General features: G+C 41.0%; 1 protein-coding gene across 5 annotated transcripts in view; it reads left to right on the forward strand.

Moving 5' to 3' along the window:
• LOC122548604 (pecanex-like protein 1) overlaps positions 1 to 15167 on the forward strand; it is a 281969-nt gene that overhangs the window by 99249 nt on the left and 167553 nt on the right. For all 5 annotated transcript variants that reach the window (XR_015752841.1, XM_087978544.1, XM_087978548.1 and 2 more), the window contains one exon: positions 9918 to 10089. Coding sequence is in view for 4 of the 5 variants with exons in the window: in XM_087978544.1 (XP_087834670.1) it covers positions 9918 to 10089 (172 nt within the window). In the remaining variant the exon portion in view is untranslated. The remainder of the gene's footprint in view (positions 1 to 9917; positions 10090 to 15167) is intronic.

Below are 15167 nucleotides of genomic sequence, written 5' to 3' on the forward strand. Positions count from 1 at the left end.
AATGGTGTTTATTCATGTCTGACTATTCAATTTTGGGGGGCTGAATGCCCTATTTCAGTTTGGATGTTACAGGATGCAGAGATGTCATGCTATCTTAGTAAGTAAAAGTTGAATTATAACTAAGCAGGTCCTGGTTTGGTCTCTGATCCATCTGCTTAGACATGGAGATGTTGGATACAATACACTGGTCTCAGTGTACCTGATAACATGGACAACTGCTTCTACTTTTTTGACTGTACCTGGATTCAAGGACAACAAAGCATTTCACTGTAAACTTAAAACAACCACACAAATCAAAATGGAGAAATGAAATGAGTTGAGATTGTTGACCTGGAGAGGAGAAGATTAAGGGAATCTCTCATAGAGATCTTCAAAATGTTAAGAGGCATTGACAATAGAGAAGTGGAAATTGTTTCAATTGATATGTGGGTCATAAGCAAAGGGCATAGATTTAAAATAATTGACAAAGAAATTAGGGAGAAATGAGAATTTATTTCTAATGTGGTGAATTAGAACATAGAACATAGAAAAGTACAGCACAGAACAGGCCCTTCGGCCCACGATGTTGTGCCGAGGATTATTCTTAATCTAAATTAAAATAACCTAACCTACACACCCCTCAATTCACTGCTGTCCATGTGCATGTCCAGCACTCGCTTAAATGTTCCTAATGGCTCTGCTTCCACCACCACCGCTGGCACTGCATTCCATGCATTCACAACTCTGTGAAAAGAACCTATCTCTGACATCTCTATACCTTCCACCTAATATCTTAAAACTATGACCCCTCGTGCCAGTCAATCCTGCCCTGGGAAAAGGTTTCTTGCTATTGTCTCTATTCATGCCTCTCATTACCTTGTATACCTTGATCAGGTCACCTCTCTTTCTCCTTCTCTCCAGAGAGAAAAGTCCGAGCTTAGTCAACTTATTTTCATAAGACAAGCTCTCCAATCCAGGCAGCATCCTGGTACACCTTCTTTGCACCCTCTCCAAAGCCTCCACATCTTTCCTATAATAGGGCAACCAGAACTGGACATAATATTCCAAGTATGGTCTCACCAGGGACTTGTAGAGCTGCAGCAAAACCTTGCAGCTCTTAAACTTGAACCCCTGTTAATGAAAGCCAAAACACCATATGCTTTCTGAACAACCCTATCCACTTGGGTGGCAACATTGAGGATCTATGCACTTGAACACCAAGTGTTCCTCCACACTGTCAAGAATCCTGTGTTTAATCCTATATACATCATTCAAATTTGACCTTCCAAAATGCATCACTTTGCATTTATCCAGGTTGAACTCCAGCTGCCATTTCTCAACCCAGCTCTGCATCCTGTCTATGTTGTGCTGCAGCCTGCAATAGCCCTCAATACTGTCAACAGCACCTCTAACCTTTGTGTCATCGGCAAATTTACTAAACCAACCCTCAACCTCCTCATCCAAGTCATTTATAAAAACTACAAAGCACAGAGGCTCAAGAGCAGAGCCTGGCGGGACACCACTCACCACTGACCTCCACACAGAATACTTGCCATCTATAACTACTCTCTGCCTTCTGTCAGCCATTCAATTCTGAATCCAGACAGCCAAATTTCCCTGTATCCCATACCTCCTGACTTTATGAATGAGCCTACCTTGGGGAATCTTAATAAGTGTCTTGCTGAAGTCCACATACACCACATTCACTGCTTGACCTTCGTTGACCTGTCTCGTTACCTCCTCAAAGAACTTAATAAGATTTGTGAGGCATGATCTGCCCTTCTCAAAGCCATGCTGATTGCCTTTAATCACACTATGCTTTTCCAAATAGTCATAAATCCTATCCCTCAGAATTCTTTTCAAAACCTTGCTGACCACAGACATAAGATTGATGGTGTATAATTGCCAGGGATTTCCCTATTCTCCTTCTTGAAAAGAGGAACAACATTTGCCTCCCTCCAATCCTCTGGTACGACTCCCATGGAGAGTAAGGAAACAAAGATCTTTGCCAGCAGCTTAGCAAACTCCTTTCTCACTTCCTGAAGCAACCTGGGATAAATCTGGTCTGGCTCTGGGGACTTATTAATCTTAATGTTTGCCAAAATTTCCAGCGCATCAACTTCATCAATCTTGATTTGTTCAAGCCTGTATCCCAGCTCCTCAAAGTTCTCATTCAGAACAAGGTTCCTTTCCTTAATGAAAACTGAAGCAAAAACTCATTTAAGGCTTCCCCTATCAGCTCAGACTCCACACACAAGTTCCCTACTCCAACCCTGACTGGCCCTACTTCTCCCTGATCATTCTCTTATTCCTCACGCGTGAGTAAAATGCCTTTGGATTCTCCCTAATCCTTTCTGCCAAACCTTTTTCGTGCCCCCTCCTGGCTCTCCTCAGTCCATTTCTAGGCTCCTTTCTAGTAAGCCTGTAATCCTTGAAAGCTGTGCTAGATCCTTGCTTCCTCCACCTTACATAAGCTGCCTTCTTCCTTTTGATGAGAAGCTCCTCTGTTCTCATCATCCAAGGCTCCTTAATCTTCCCCCTTCTTGCCTGTCTCAGAGGAACAAATTTGTGCATCACTTGCAACAACTGCTCCTTAAATAGTCTCCACATGTCAGTTGTGCCTTTCTGTGTAACAGTTGCTCCCAGTCTGTACTTCCTAACTCCTGTCTGATAGCATCATAACTTCTTTTTTCCCAATTAAATATCTTCTCTTGGTAACTGCTCCATTCCCTCTCCAAGGCGATGCTAAATGTGAGGCAGTTCTGGTCACTGTCACCGAAGTGTTGTCCCACTGCAAGATCTAATGCCTGTCCTGGCTCATTGCCAAGCACCAAAGCCAAAATGGTCTTTCCCCTCGTCGGCCTATATACGTACTGTGTAAGGAAACCTTCCTGAACACCCCTGACAAAAACTGCTCCATCCAAACTATCTGCACTAAAGAGGTTTCAGTAAATATTGGGAAAGTTGAAGTCACCCATAACAACAACCGTGCGACACCTGCGTTTTTCCAAAATCTGCCAGTTTATGAGTTTTTCAATCTCCCTACTGTTATTAGATGGTCTGTAGAAAATCCCCAATGAGGTGGCTGCTCCCTTGCTGTTCCTAACTTCCACCCATACTAACTCAGTAGACAAACCTTCCTCAACAACCTTCGTTTCTGTAGCTATGATACACTCTCTAATTAGTAATGCTACACTCCCTCCTCTTTTTCCACCCTCCTTGTTCTTTTTAAACATTTTAAACCCTGTAACATCTAGCAACCATTCTTGCCCTGTGAAACCCACATCTCCGTTATGGCCACAACATCATAGTCCCAAATACTGGTCCATGTTCTAAGTTCATCACTCTTATTTCTGACACTTCTTGCATTAAAGCAGACACACTTTAACCGATCCCTTTGTTTCATCACGTGAAAGGTCTTCCCGATAGATTCACTACATTCTGTCACCGCCCCTGAATAGCTATAATCCGAAATATATTTCCCAAAAGGCTGCAAGAAACATATGTAAGAGTAACTTACAAAAAAGAATTGTGTAAATTCTTGAAGTAGGGAACACTGCAGGACTATAGAAAAAGGTTGGGATTAATTGAACAACTCCTCCAAGGAGTTAACATAGGCCCAACAAGCTTTATCAAAAATAACAAAGAACAGTACAGCACAGGAACAGGCCCTTTGGCCCTCCAAGCCTGCACCAACATATTTTGCCCTTCCGTATTAAAACTGTCTTCACTTCCTATTCAGGTATTCATCCAAGTGCTTCTTGAATGCTATTATTGTGTCTGCTTCCATCACCACCTCTGGCAATATGTACCAGGCACTCACCACCCTTTGTGTGGAAAAATGTGCCTTGCATATCTCTTATAGATTTCCCCCCTTGCATCTTGAACCTGTGTCTCCTTGTAATTGACCCCTCCATCCTGGGAAAAAAGCCTCATATTTTCCACTCTTGCCATGCCATTTACAAGCTTATAAACATTTTTCAGGTTGCCCTTCAACCCCCTGCATTCCAGTGAAAACAAATCCAGTTGATCTAACCTTTCTTCATAGCTAAAATCCTCCATACCAGGGAACATCCTGGTAAACCTTTTATGTAACCTCTCCAAAGCATCCACATCCTTCTGGTAGTGTAATGACCAGAACTCTGTGCAATATTCCAAGTGTAGCCTAACTAAAGTTCTATAAAGCTGTACATCACTTGTCTATTCTTATATTCAATGCCCCTTCCAATGAAGGCAAGCATGCCATAGGCCTTTTTTTTTTTACTACCTTATCTACCTTTGCACCTTCAGTGATCTGTGGACCTGTGCACCCAGATGTCTCTGCATATCAATACTCCTAAGGGTTCTGACATTCGCTGTATAATTCCCACTTGTACTTGACCTTCCAAAATGCATCAACTCACATTTGTCCGATTAAACTCCATCTGCCATTTTTCTGCCTATGCCTCCAACTGATCTATATTCTGCTGTGTCCTCTGGCAATCATCCTCACTATCTACAACTTGACCAATCTTTGTATCATCTGCAAACTCACTAATTAGACCAACTACATTTTCCTCCAAATCAATTATGTAGATCACAAACAGCAGAGGTCCCAGTACTGATCACTGTAGACCACCACAAGTTACAGCCCTCCATTCTGAAAAGCATCCTTCCAATGCTACTTTCTGCCTCCTATTACTAAACCAATGCTGTATCCATCTTGCCAGCTCACTTGCTAATGTGTGACTTCACCTTTTGTGCCAATTTGGCATGATGGACCTTGTGAAAGGCTTTACTGAAGTCCATATTGACAACATCAACTGCTATTCCTTCATCAATCATCTTCATCACCTCCTCAAAAAGCTCAATCAAGTTAGTGAAGCACCAATCTCTCCCGCACAAAACCGTGCTGTTTATCCCTAATCAATCCATTTGCTTCTAAATACTTTGACCATAAGAGATAACAGCAGAAATTAGACCATTCAGCCCATCATATCTGCTCCACCATTCAATTATGACTGATAAGTTTCTGAACCCCATAATCATTGATCCCCTTGATACTCAAGAACCTACCTTAAATGTACTTATATTTATTGGTCTTAAATATGCTCAATAAACTGGCCTACACAGCCTTCTGTGGCAATGAATTCCATAGATCCACCACTCTCTGACTGAAGAAGTCTCTCCTTATCTCCGTTCTAAAAGGTCTTCCCTTTACTCTAAGACTGTTCCCTCGGGTCCTTGTCACTCCTACCAATGGAAACATCTTCCCAACATCTACTCTGTCCAGGCCATTCAGTGTTCTGTATGCTCAATTAGATCCCCCCTCATCCTTCTAAACTCTATCGAGTATAGACCCAAAGTCCTCAAACATTCCTCATATGTTAAGCTTTTCATTTCTGGGACCATTTTTGTGAACCTCCTCTGAACACACTCCAGGGCTGTTACATCCTTCCTGAGATATGGGGCCCCAAACTGCGCACAGTACTCCAAATGTGGTCTGACGAGAGCCTTATGGAGCCTCAGAAGTACATCCCTTGCATTTGCCTTCTTAACTACTGACTCAACCTGCAAGTTTACCTTGAGAAAATCCTGGACTAGAACTCCCAAGTCTCTTTGCACTTAAGACTTCTGAATTTTCTCCCCATTTAGAAAATAGTCCATCCCTCTATTCTTCCTACTAAAGTGCATGACCTCACACTTTCCCACATTGTACTCCATTTGCCATTCTTTGCCCACTCTCCTGACCTGTCCAAATCCTTCTGTAGCCTCTCTGCCTCCTCAATGCTACCTTCCCCCACCTGTTTTTGTATCATCTGCAAAGCTAGTCAGAATGCCCTCAGTTCCTTCATCTAGATCGTTAATGTGAAAAGTGGTGGTCCCAACACTGAGTCTTGCGGAACACCACTTATCATTGGCTGCCATCTTGAGAAGGACCCTTTTATCCCCAATCTCTGCTTTCTGCCAGACAGCCGAGCTTCTATCCATGGCAGCACCTTGCCTCTAACACCATGGACCCTTACTTACTCAGCCTCTTGTGTGGCACTTTGTCAAAGGCCTTCTTGAAGTCCAGATAGATAACATCCGTTGGCTGTCCTTGGTCTAACCTGTTCATTGCTTCCTCAAAGAATTCTAGCAGATTTGTCATCCCCTTGATGAAACCATGCTGACTTTGCCCTATTTTACCATGCACTTCCAAGTATTTAGAAATCTCATCCTTCGCAATGGATTCCAGGATCTTACCCATGACCAAGGTTAAGCTAACTGGTTTATAATTTTCTGTTTTTTGTCGTACTCCCTTTTTAAACGAGGTGCCACATTAGTGATTTTCCAGATCTCTGGGACCCTTCCTGAGTCTGGGGATTCCTGAAAGATCACCACTAACACCTGCACTTTCTCTTCAGCTTAGAACTCTGGGGTGTAGTCTATCTGGTCCAGGTGATTTATCCACCTTCAGGCCATTCAGTTTTTCTAGCACCTTCTCCTTGGTGATGGCCACCATACTCAGCTCTGCCTCCTGAATTTTTGAGATATTACTCGTGTCTTCCATCATGAAGACTGATGCAAAGTAGTTATTCAGTTCTTCAACCATTTCCTTGTTTCCCACTGCTATCTCTTCAGCGTCATTTTCCAGCAGTCCAATGTCCATTTTTGCTTGTCTTTTGCTTCTTATGTATCTAAAGAAACTCTTACTGTCTTTATATTACTAGCTAGCTTACCCTCATATTTAATCTTCTTCCTCCTTATTTCTTTTTTTGTTGGTCTTTGTAAGCTTCCCAATCCTCTGGTATCCCACTGCCCTTCGCCACATTATATGCTTTCTCTTTTTCTTTTATGCTATCCCTGACTTCCCTCATCAACATGGTTGCCTCATCCTTCCTGTTCAATACTGCTTTTTCCTTGGGATGAATCTCTACTGTGTCTCCTGAATTACTCCCAGAAACTCCTGCCATTGATGTTCTACTGTCTTTTCTGCTAGGCTCCTCTCCCATTCAATTCTACCCAGCAACTCCCTCATGCCTCTGTAGTTGCCTTTATTCAGCTGTCATACTGTTACCTCTGATCCTATCTTCTCCCCCTCAAACTGCAGAGTAAATTCAACATATTATGATCACTGCCCCCTAAGGGTTCCTTCACCTTAAGCTCCCTTATCAAGTCTGACTCATTGTACAACACTAAATCTAGTATTGCCTGTTCCCTAGTGGCTCCACCATAAGCTGATCCAAAAAGCCATCTCGTAGACATTCCACAAATTCCTTTCCTTGCAAACCACCACCAACCTGATTTTCTCAGTCCAGCTGCATATTGAAATCCCCCAAGATTACTGTAACTTTGCCTTTCCTACACCTCTTTTTTTTCTCCTGGTGTATCTTGCACCCCAGCTCCTGACTACGTTTGGAGGCCTGTATGTAACTCCAATATGGTTTTCTTTTACCTTTGCGGTTCCTTAATTCTACCCACACACATTCTACACCAGCTGACCCTACTTCGTTTCTTACTATTGATTTAATCTTATTTCTTATCCATAAGGCAACCCCACCCCCTCAGCCCACTTGTCTTTCTTTTCGATAGGATGTATATCCTTGAACATTCTGCTCCCAATCCTGATCCCATTGCAGCCATGTCTCTGTGATGCCCACCATGTCATATCTGCCAATTTCAATCTACACTACAAAGTCATTTACCTTATTCCTACACTGCATGCATTCAGATATAACAACTTCCATTCTATATTAACCGTCCCTCATCTCATTGTCATTCGTTTGTCCAGTGCGCTTGAAATTTGATTGCTAACCCTTTCGATACAATCTGTCCTATTTGTGTGTGTGTTAGTTTAAATAACGTCTTCTGAGTTCTGCAGTCTTACCTCTTCCTTTAATTTGGGTTTTCTAATTTTACCTATAACTGATCCACACCCCCCACAGTTTAAAGCCCTGTCTACAGCCCTAGTTATGCGATTTGCTAGGACTCTGGTCCCAGCATGGTTCAGATGAAGACAGTCCCATTGGAATAGGCCCCTTCTTCCCCAGTACTGGTGCCAATGCCCCATGAATTCAAACCCATTTGTCCCACACCAATCTTTGAGTCAAGTGTTTACCAGCTTGATCTTATTGACCCTTTGCCAATTAGCTCGTGGCTCACTTGTAATCCAGAGATTATTACCTTTTTGGTTCTGCTTTTTAATTTAGCTCCTTAGTGTTCATACTCCCTTCGCAGAACTTCTACCCTAGTTTTATCTATGTCATTGGTATCTACGTGGACTACGACCACTGGACCTTTACTTCCCTCTTCAAGTTCCTCTGTAGCCCAGATGTGATATCCCGAACCCGAGCACCAGGCAGGCAACACAATCCTCAGGACTCTTACTGGTCACAGAGAACAGTATCTGTGCATCTAACTATAATATCTCCAATTACAACAACATTTCTCTTCTTTCCTCCCACTTAAATGGCTCCCTGCGTCAAGGTGCTACAGTCGGTCAGCTCATCCTCCCTGCAGTCCCCGTTACCATCCACACAGGGAGCAAAACTCTTGAACCTGTTCGACAAGGACAGGGGCTGAGGCTTCTGCAACTCTACCTCCAGGATCCCTCCACCTGCCTCACTCATAGCCAAACTCTCCTGTCCCTGACCACTGGCTGAATTCGAGTTAGTTAGTCTAAAGGGTGTGACTGTCTCCTGGTAACTCTTCCCCCTCCCTGATGTGTCGCAATATTTGAAGCTCAGACTCCAGCTCATCAGCTCTGAGCTGGAGTTCTTCCAGCAACCAACATTTATTACAAACATGGTCACTGGGAACTACAATGTGATCCAGCAGCAACCACATCATGCAGAAACAACACATCACCTTACCCCGCCCGTCCTTATTTTATTTTAATTAGTTTTGAATTATTACTTATAGATCTTGTCCCTGAGAATCTTTTCCAATAATTTTCCTACCACTGATGTGTGGCTCTCGGGCCTGTAATTTCCTGGATTATCCCTGCTACCCTTTTTAAACAATGGGACAACATTAGCTATTCCCCATTAGCTATTTTGGACCTCACCTATGGCCAAAGATGATACAAAGATATCTGTCTGTGCTGCAGCAATTTGTTCTCTTGCCTCCTTCAATATTCTGGGATAGATCCCATCAGGGCCCAGGGAATAATCCATCTTAATACTTCTCGAGACACACAAGACTTCTTTTTAATCGCAACTTGACTTAGAAATTTGACATTTCCTTCCCTGAGATAATTCTCCACTAATTCCTTCTCTTTGGTGAATACTGATATAAAGTATTCATTTAAGACCTCACCTACCTCTTCTGGTTCCACACATACATTCTTTCCTTTGTCTATCCTCTTGCTTTTTATATATGTATAAAAAATCTTGGGATTCTCCTTAATCTTGTTTGCTAATGACTTTTCATAACCCTTTTTAGCCCTTCTAAATCCTTTCTTAAGTTTTTTCCTAATTTCCTTACACACATCAAGGGCTTTGTTAGTTCCCATCTTCCTCAACCTTATGTATGCTTCCTTCTCCTTTTTGACAAAAGTTGTATCGCCCCTGGTCAACATTGAAAAAATTCAAAGGTTCACATAACTTGCCATGCCTATCATTCATTCTCACAGGAATGTACTGCTCCTGAACTCTTATCGACTCTTCAAACATTTTAAATACCTTTGTCAAATTTTCCCTTAATGTTCTCTACTCTAAGGTAAAAGAAATCAGCTTCTTCAGTCTTTCCATAAAATTATCCCTGTTATTGTTCTAAAAATTCTTTCTTCATCCTCTCCAAGGCTTTGACATCCTTAATGTGGAATGTCCAGAATTGAATATAATGTTTGTGCAATGAGTGCTTTATATAGGTTTTGCCTAATTTACTTGTTTGTGTACTCTCCTTCTGTGTTAATAAAGTCCCTACACATGCATACATTTATAACGGACTTTATTTTTTATCTGTGTTTCTTCCAGGGTCACAACAGAATTGTTGCATACAGTAGATCTATTTATTTTTCAATCTGCTGTAGCCTTGTGTGGGTTTTCGATCTTGGGAGTAAGTCCACTCAACTTCCAATTTCTACTCTGTATGGAATCAGATTAATATCTCCAGAAAACTTTGCTCTTGCCAGAGATTTTATTATCGGTGAGTCAATGCACATAGTTGCCAGTTAGTCATTAAATATGTGGTTGACATGCTCATTGTGGTAATCATACAAAGCTCTGGTCTCTGCTCACATTTTCATTGATTAACTGCATGTAAATATATTGCTTCAACCTTGGGGGAAAAAGAAAGACTTGCATTTATGTAATATATTTCCTCCCTTCAAACATCCCAAAATGTTGTACAGCTAATTACATACTGTTTTGAAGTGCGGGGACTTATGTAACGTCAGAAACGGGGAAACCTGTCTGGGCACAGGAAGCTTCAACAAATTGAGTGTATAATCAGCAAATAATCTGTTAGTTGAGAGGCAAATTAGCTAGGACACCAGAAAGAGCACTACTAAATTCTTTGAATAATGGTTGTGAGATCTCTTATCTGTATCTGAGAGGTAGTCAGGTTAATGCCTGATTTTAAAGATGACACTTCCAGCAGTGCAGCACACCCTTAGTACTGTATTACTGTAGTAGAGTCTTTATTTGGGCTCCGGTTTCTTGAGCGGACCTTGACACGATAGTTGTCTAATTTAGAAGCAAGGCACAGGACTCTAATCTGATTCAGATTGCTCAAATCATAGATTTTTATATCGCAGAAGGAGGCCATATGTCCCATTGTGTTCACAATGGTAAACAAAGATCTGACTACATGAATCCCATGTTCCAGCTTTTGATCCATTGCCCTTGAGACTCTGGCAAAGTAAGTCTCAAGTCCCAGCATCTCTATGAGATGAAGCCTGGTGTTGATTGGGTTAGAAGACTGTTATTTTGAATTCTTAATTCTCTATTTTTCTAATTTATTACTGGACTTTATTTTCTAAATTTTCCTTAAGAATTTGTACTTAATAATCTGCATCTAGAAACCTTGATATCTATGATGACGTTGTAAATGGCAACTTGTAAATTTTCACTGTACTCATGTAGGTATATGTGACAATAAGGTTAATTCTGATTCTAAGTATTGGTTAATGTTACAAGAGTTTCTGGTTCAACAGCTCTTTCAGCCAGTAAGATCCAGATTCCTACCACCCTCAGTGAAAAATATTCTCCTCAACTCTCTGCTTATCTTAAATCTATGCCCCCAAGTATTGACCTCACTATAATGGGAAAAATGCCTATCTGCTCTATTTGTGCATGTCACAATCTTATTCTATCAGGTCCTATCTCAACCTTGGCTGCTCTAAAACAAAATCCTAGTTTATCCAATAGTTCTCATGAGTCCTCATAGTTCTGACCCATCAGCCAAATAGCATGCTGGTAAATCTCCTCTGCACCTTCTCTATTGCAATAACCTCCTTCCTGTAATGTAGTGACCAGAACTGCACAGCACTCCGTTTGTGGCTAACCAGCATTTTATACAATTCCATGCTCTTACGTTCAATACCTGCACTGTTGTTTTGAAGGATTTGTAGATATGCGCACCAAGATCCCTATGATCTTCAGTTCTTTACAGAGTCCTGCCATTCATAGTGTAATTTCTTGCTTTATTAGCCCTCCCAAGTGCATTACCTCGCACTTTTCCAGATTGAGTTCCACTGCTCTGCCCAGCTGACCAGTCTGTTGACATCTCCTTGCAGCTTATGGCTACCTTCCTCACTATTTACTACTCTGCCAATTTTTGTGGCATCCTGAATCTCTCAATCATACATTTCAGTCTAACTGATTAATGTACAGAAAGGACCCCGTGGAGTTCTGAACCCTGCAGAACCCCACTGGGTAAAGACTTCCAGTCACAGAAATATCCCTCAGCTATCACCCTCTGTTTCCCCACTCTGTCAGTTTTGGATCCAATGTGCCACTTGGCCTTATATCTTAGTATATGATGGGATCCATGCACAGCACATCAAATGAATTACATGCATCAAAACACCTGGCCACCTTCTGAGAAAAAAAAAATCCAGTTTTTTAACGCAACCTTTCTTTAACAAATCCATACTGACTATTCCTGATTAATCCTTGTCTCTCCAAGTGTAGATATATTTCTGTCCCCCAGAATTCTCTCTAGTAACTTCTCCACCACTGAGATTAGATTTTGAGATTATTAAAATCCAGTACAGAAAGAATATGGGGGAAATGCCAAGATGCAGCTATAGATGTCTCAGACAATAATTCACCAGACATGCCTAAAAGGGAGAAATATGCTATTATTGGGAACTAGTGCCTGTCATTCTTTATTCATTGCCATGAGCTATATGTATCATTGCTGTCAATTCTATATATGTAATTATGTTGCATTTACAGTTATCTGTACCTTTAGGTAAGAGGAGAAGCTGATGTCATTTTGAGTCTTCACATAAACTAGATAATACTTTTAAACAGTTATGTGATGTATCAGATTAAGAGTTTCATTTTTGTTGTGAACTCAGTAATATTGCCATCTAATGTAAGCAGAGTTAGGATTCACAGATGCACATGAAAAACATTTTTCTCGAAGAGATGAAGAATTTTGCTTCCTTTGCCAGATGATATATGAACTGACATTCTTTAGGGAAGTGTAGAGAGGTGTTTGTGCCTGGAGTCGACAGAAATTATACACAGAAAATGTAGCCAAACCAGATTAAGTATCTTGTCCAGAATTTCATTTTTGTGTGTTTCGAGTAATTTTCAGAGATTGTGGTATGGATCTGAATATATTGTTGCAAAACTGTCGGCATCTGCTCTTGGTGACAATAAGTTTCAGGTCATTGAAATTTTTTTTCTATTTATTCACAGGATGTGTGTGTCACTGACTTAACCAGCATTTATTGCCCATCCCTAGTTGCTCTTGAGAAGATGCTGGTGAGCTGCCCTTTTGAACCTCTGCAGTCCATGCAGTATAGGTACACCCACAATGCAATTAGAGATGGAGTTTGGCCCAAGATTTGATCTAGAGACAGTAAAGGAATGATGATGTAGTTCCGAGTTATGATGGTGAATGACTTGAGGGATTTCTTTCAAGGGTGGTGTTCCCATGTATCTATTATCCTTGTCCATCTATGTGGTAGAAGTTGCAGTTTTGGAAGGTATTGTCCAAGAAGAATTGATGTGGTAAATCTTATTTGCAAATTGTATACACTATTGCCACTGTGCATCAGTGGTGGAAGGAGCGATTGTTAAAGGTATTAGATGGGGCACCAATCAAGTGGGTTGTTTGTTCTGGATTGTCTCGAGCATCCTAATTGTTTTTGGAGCTGCACTCATCCAGGCAAGTGAGGAATATTCTATCACATTGTGACATGTAGATTATGGATAGGTACTGGAGAGACAGGAGATGAGTTATTTGCTATGGAACTTCCAGCCTTTCACCTGTTCTTGTCGCCACATATTACTGGTTTGCTTCAATTTCTGGTCAGCGTTAACCCTCAGGATGTGATAGTGGAGGATTCAGCAATGGTTGTGCAGTTGAATGTCAATGGATGATGGTTGGATTCTCTCCAAATGGGAATGAATATTGCCTGACATTTGTGTGTACAAATGTTATTTGTTCCTTATCAGTCCAAACCTGAATATTGTCTGAATGCAAGCTGCTTCAGTATCCATTTGGTTGCACTGTTGACCACACCTTCCATCTTTTGCTGATGTTTGAGAGTAGATTGTTCTACTCTCAATGTTGCAAGGTAGAAGCAGGGGATAATGTATATAAAAAAAACTTATCTGGGAAATGTATGGTTGCCAGAGGTTCATAGGCTCTCTCATTAAAGAGTGATGACTGATGGTGAGTTTAACCTGAGGCAAGGGGTGAGATTGATGAGGTGGATCCTTTATGATAACTTCAGCGGGTGCATATCTCTAAAGGCTATTGATGAAACACGCCTAAGTAATGCATACTGTTTTGATTTCCTTATTTTATGAGACTTATATTTGCATGAGAGGAAACTTAAAGCAGATTCACTAGGTTGATTCTTGGGCTGAAAGGTTTGCCTTATGATGAAAGGTTGAACAAGCTGGACCTATACTCTTTGGAATTTAGAAGAATGAAAGATGATCTTATTGACTCACATGAGATTCTGGAGTGAGGGGAGAGGGGGAGTGAATTGACACAGCTGATTCTGAGAAGATGTTTCCACTCGTGTGAATTTAGAATTAGGGGGCACAGTTTCAAATTAACGGGTCTGGTTTATAAGCTATAAATGAGGATGAATTTCTTCTCTCAGAGGTTGTTAATCTTTGAAATGTACTACCCTAGAGAGAGAACTATCACCAAATATATTTAAGGCCAAGTTAGACAGATTTTTGACTTGCAAAGGAGCCAAAAGATATTTGGGGATAGGTATGGAAAGTGGAATTCAAGCCACAACCAGATCAGCCATGATTATATTGAATGATGGAGCAAGCTTGCCGGACTGAACAGCTGCTCCTGCTCCAATTTTTTAATGTTGCAGCAGTTCCTTGGTGCTGCCTTCCAGTACTGCAGTACTTCTACAGTACTTCTCCTCTGACAGTACTCCTCTGACAGTACATCATTCCCTTAGTTTTTCATAGAACAGTGAAGCAAAATTTGTTGATACTCCCTGTGCTTTCTGTCCCTGATGCCTTGTTGCATCCTCTATTGTCCATACCGTGTCCACTATTCTGCTGCCCTCACTGTGACTTCTATTGCCATTATCCCTACTTGTCCTTTATTCACCATAATATCCCATATAATACAGCTATGGCTTGGACGGATTAGAGAAAATTCTTGATGTTTATTCCCTACATCCTAATAGCTCAGCTCAAGTTCTCAGTTCTTAACTGTAGAGAGGATGATCTCACATGATTGCAATTCGTTTTACCTGTCTGTCTTCCTCTAAAGGCTTTAAAAATTATGCATTAATTTTTCTCCCGGTGAACATACAATAATAACTTCTTTTAGTTATACACTGTTGCACATACCCATGGCAACCACCGTGTTATAGATATAAAATGACAAGGCTGATATTCTAGAACAAAGGAATGCCCTGGGGCTTTTAACACCTGCTGAGCAACAATAATGCTGTGACATATCCTTCGTGAGTAATTCAGAAAAAGCTGAAAGATTTCAACTAAACACATCTATATTTTCTCAGTTGGATCAATGAATTAAAATGACATATATTGTATTTAACT

Source organism: Chiloscyllium plagiosum, unplaced genomic scaffold (genome assembly GCF_037043375.1).
Source record: "Chiloscyllium plagiosum isolate Xiang-an unplaced genomic scaffold, Cpla_swu_hap1 HiC_scaffold_3, whole genome shotgun sequence".
In the NCBI taxonomy this organism is placed as follows: domain Eukaryota; kingdom Metazoa; phylum Chordata; class Chondrichthyes; order Orectolobiformes; family Hemiscylliidae; genus Chiloscyllium; species Chiloscyllium plagiosum.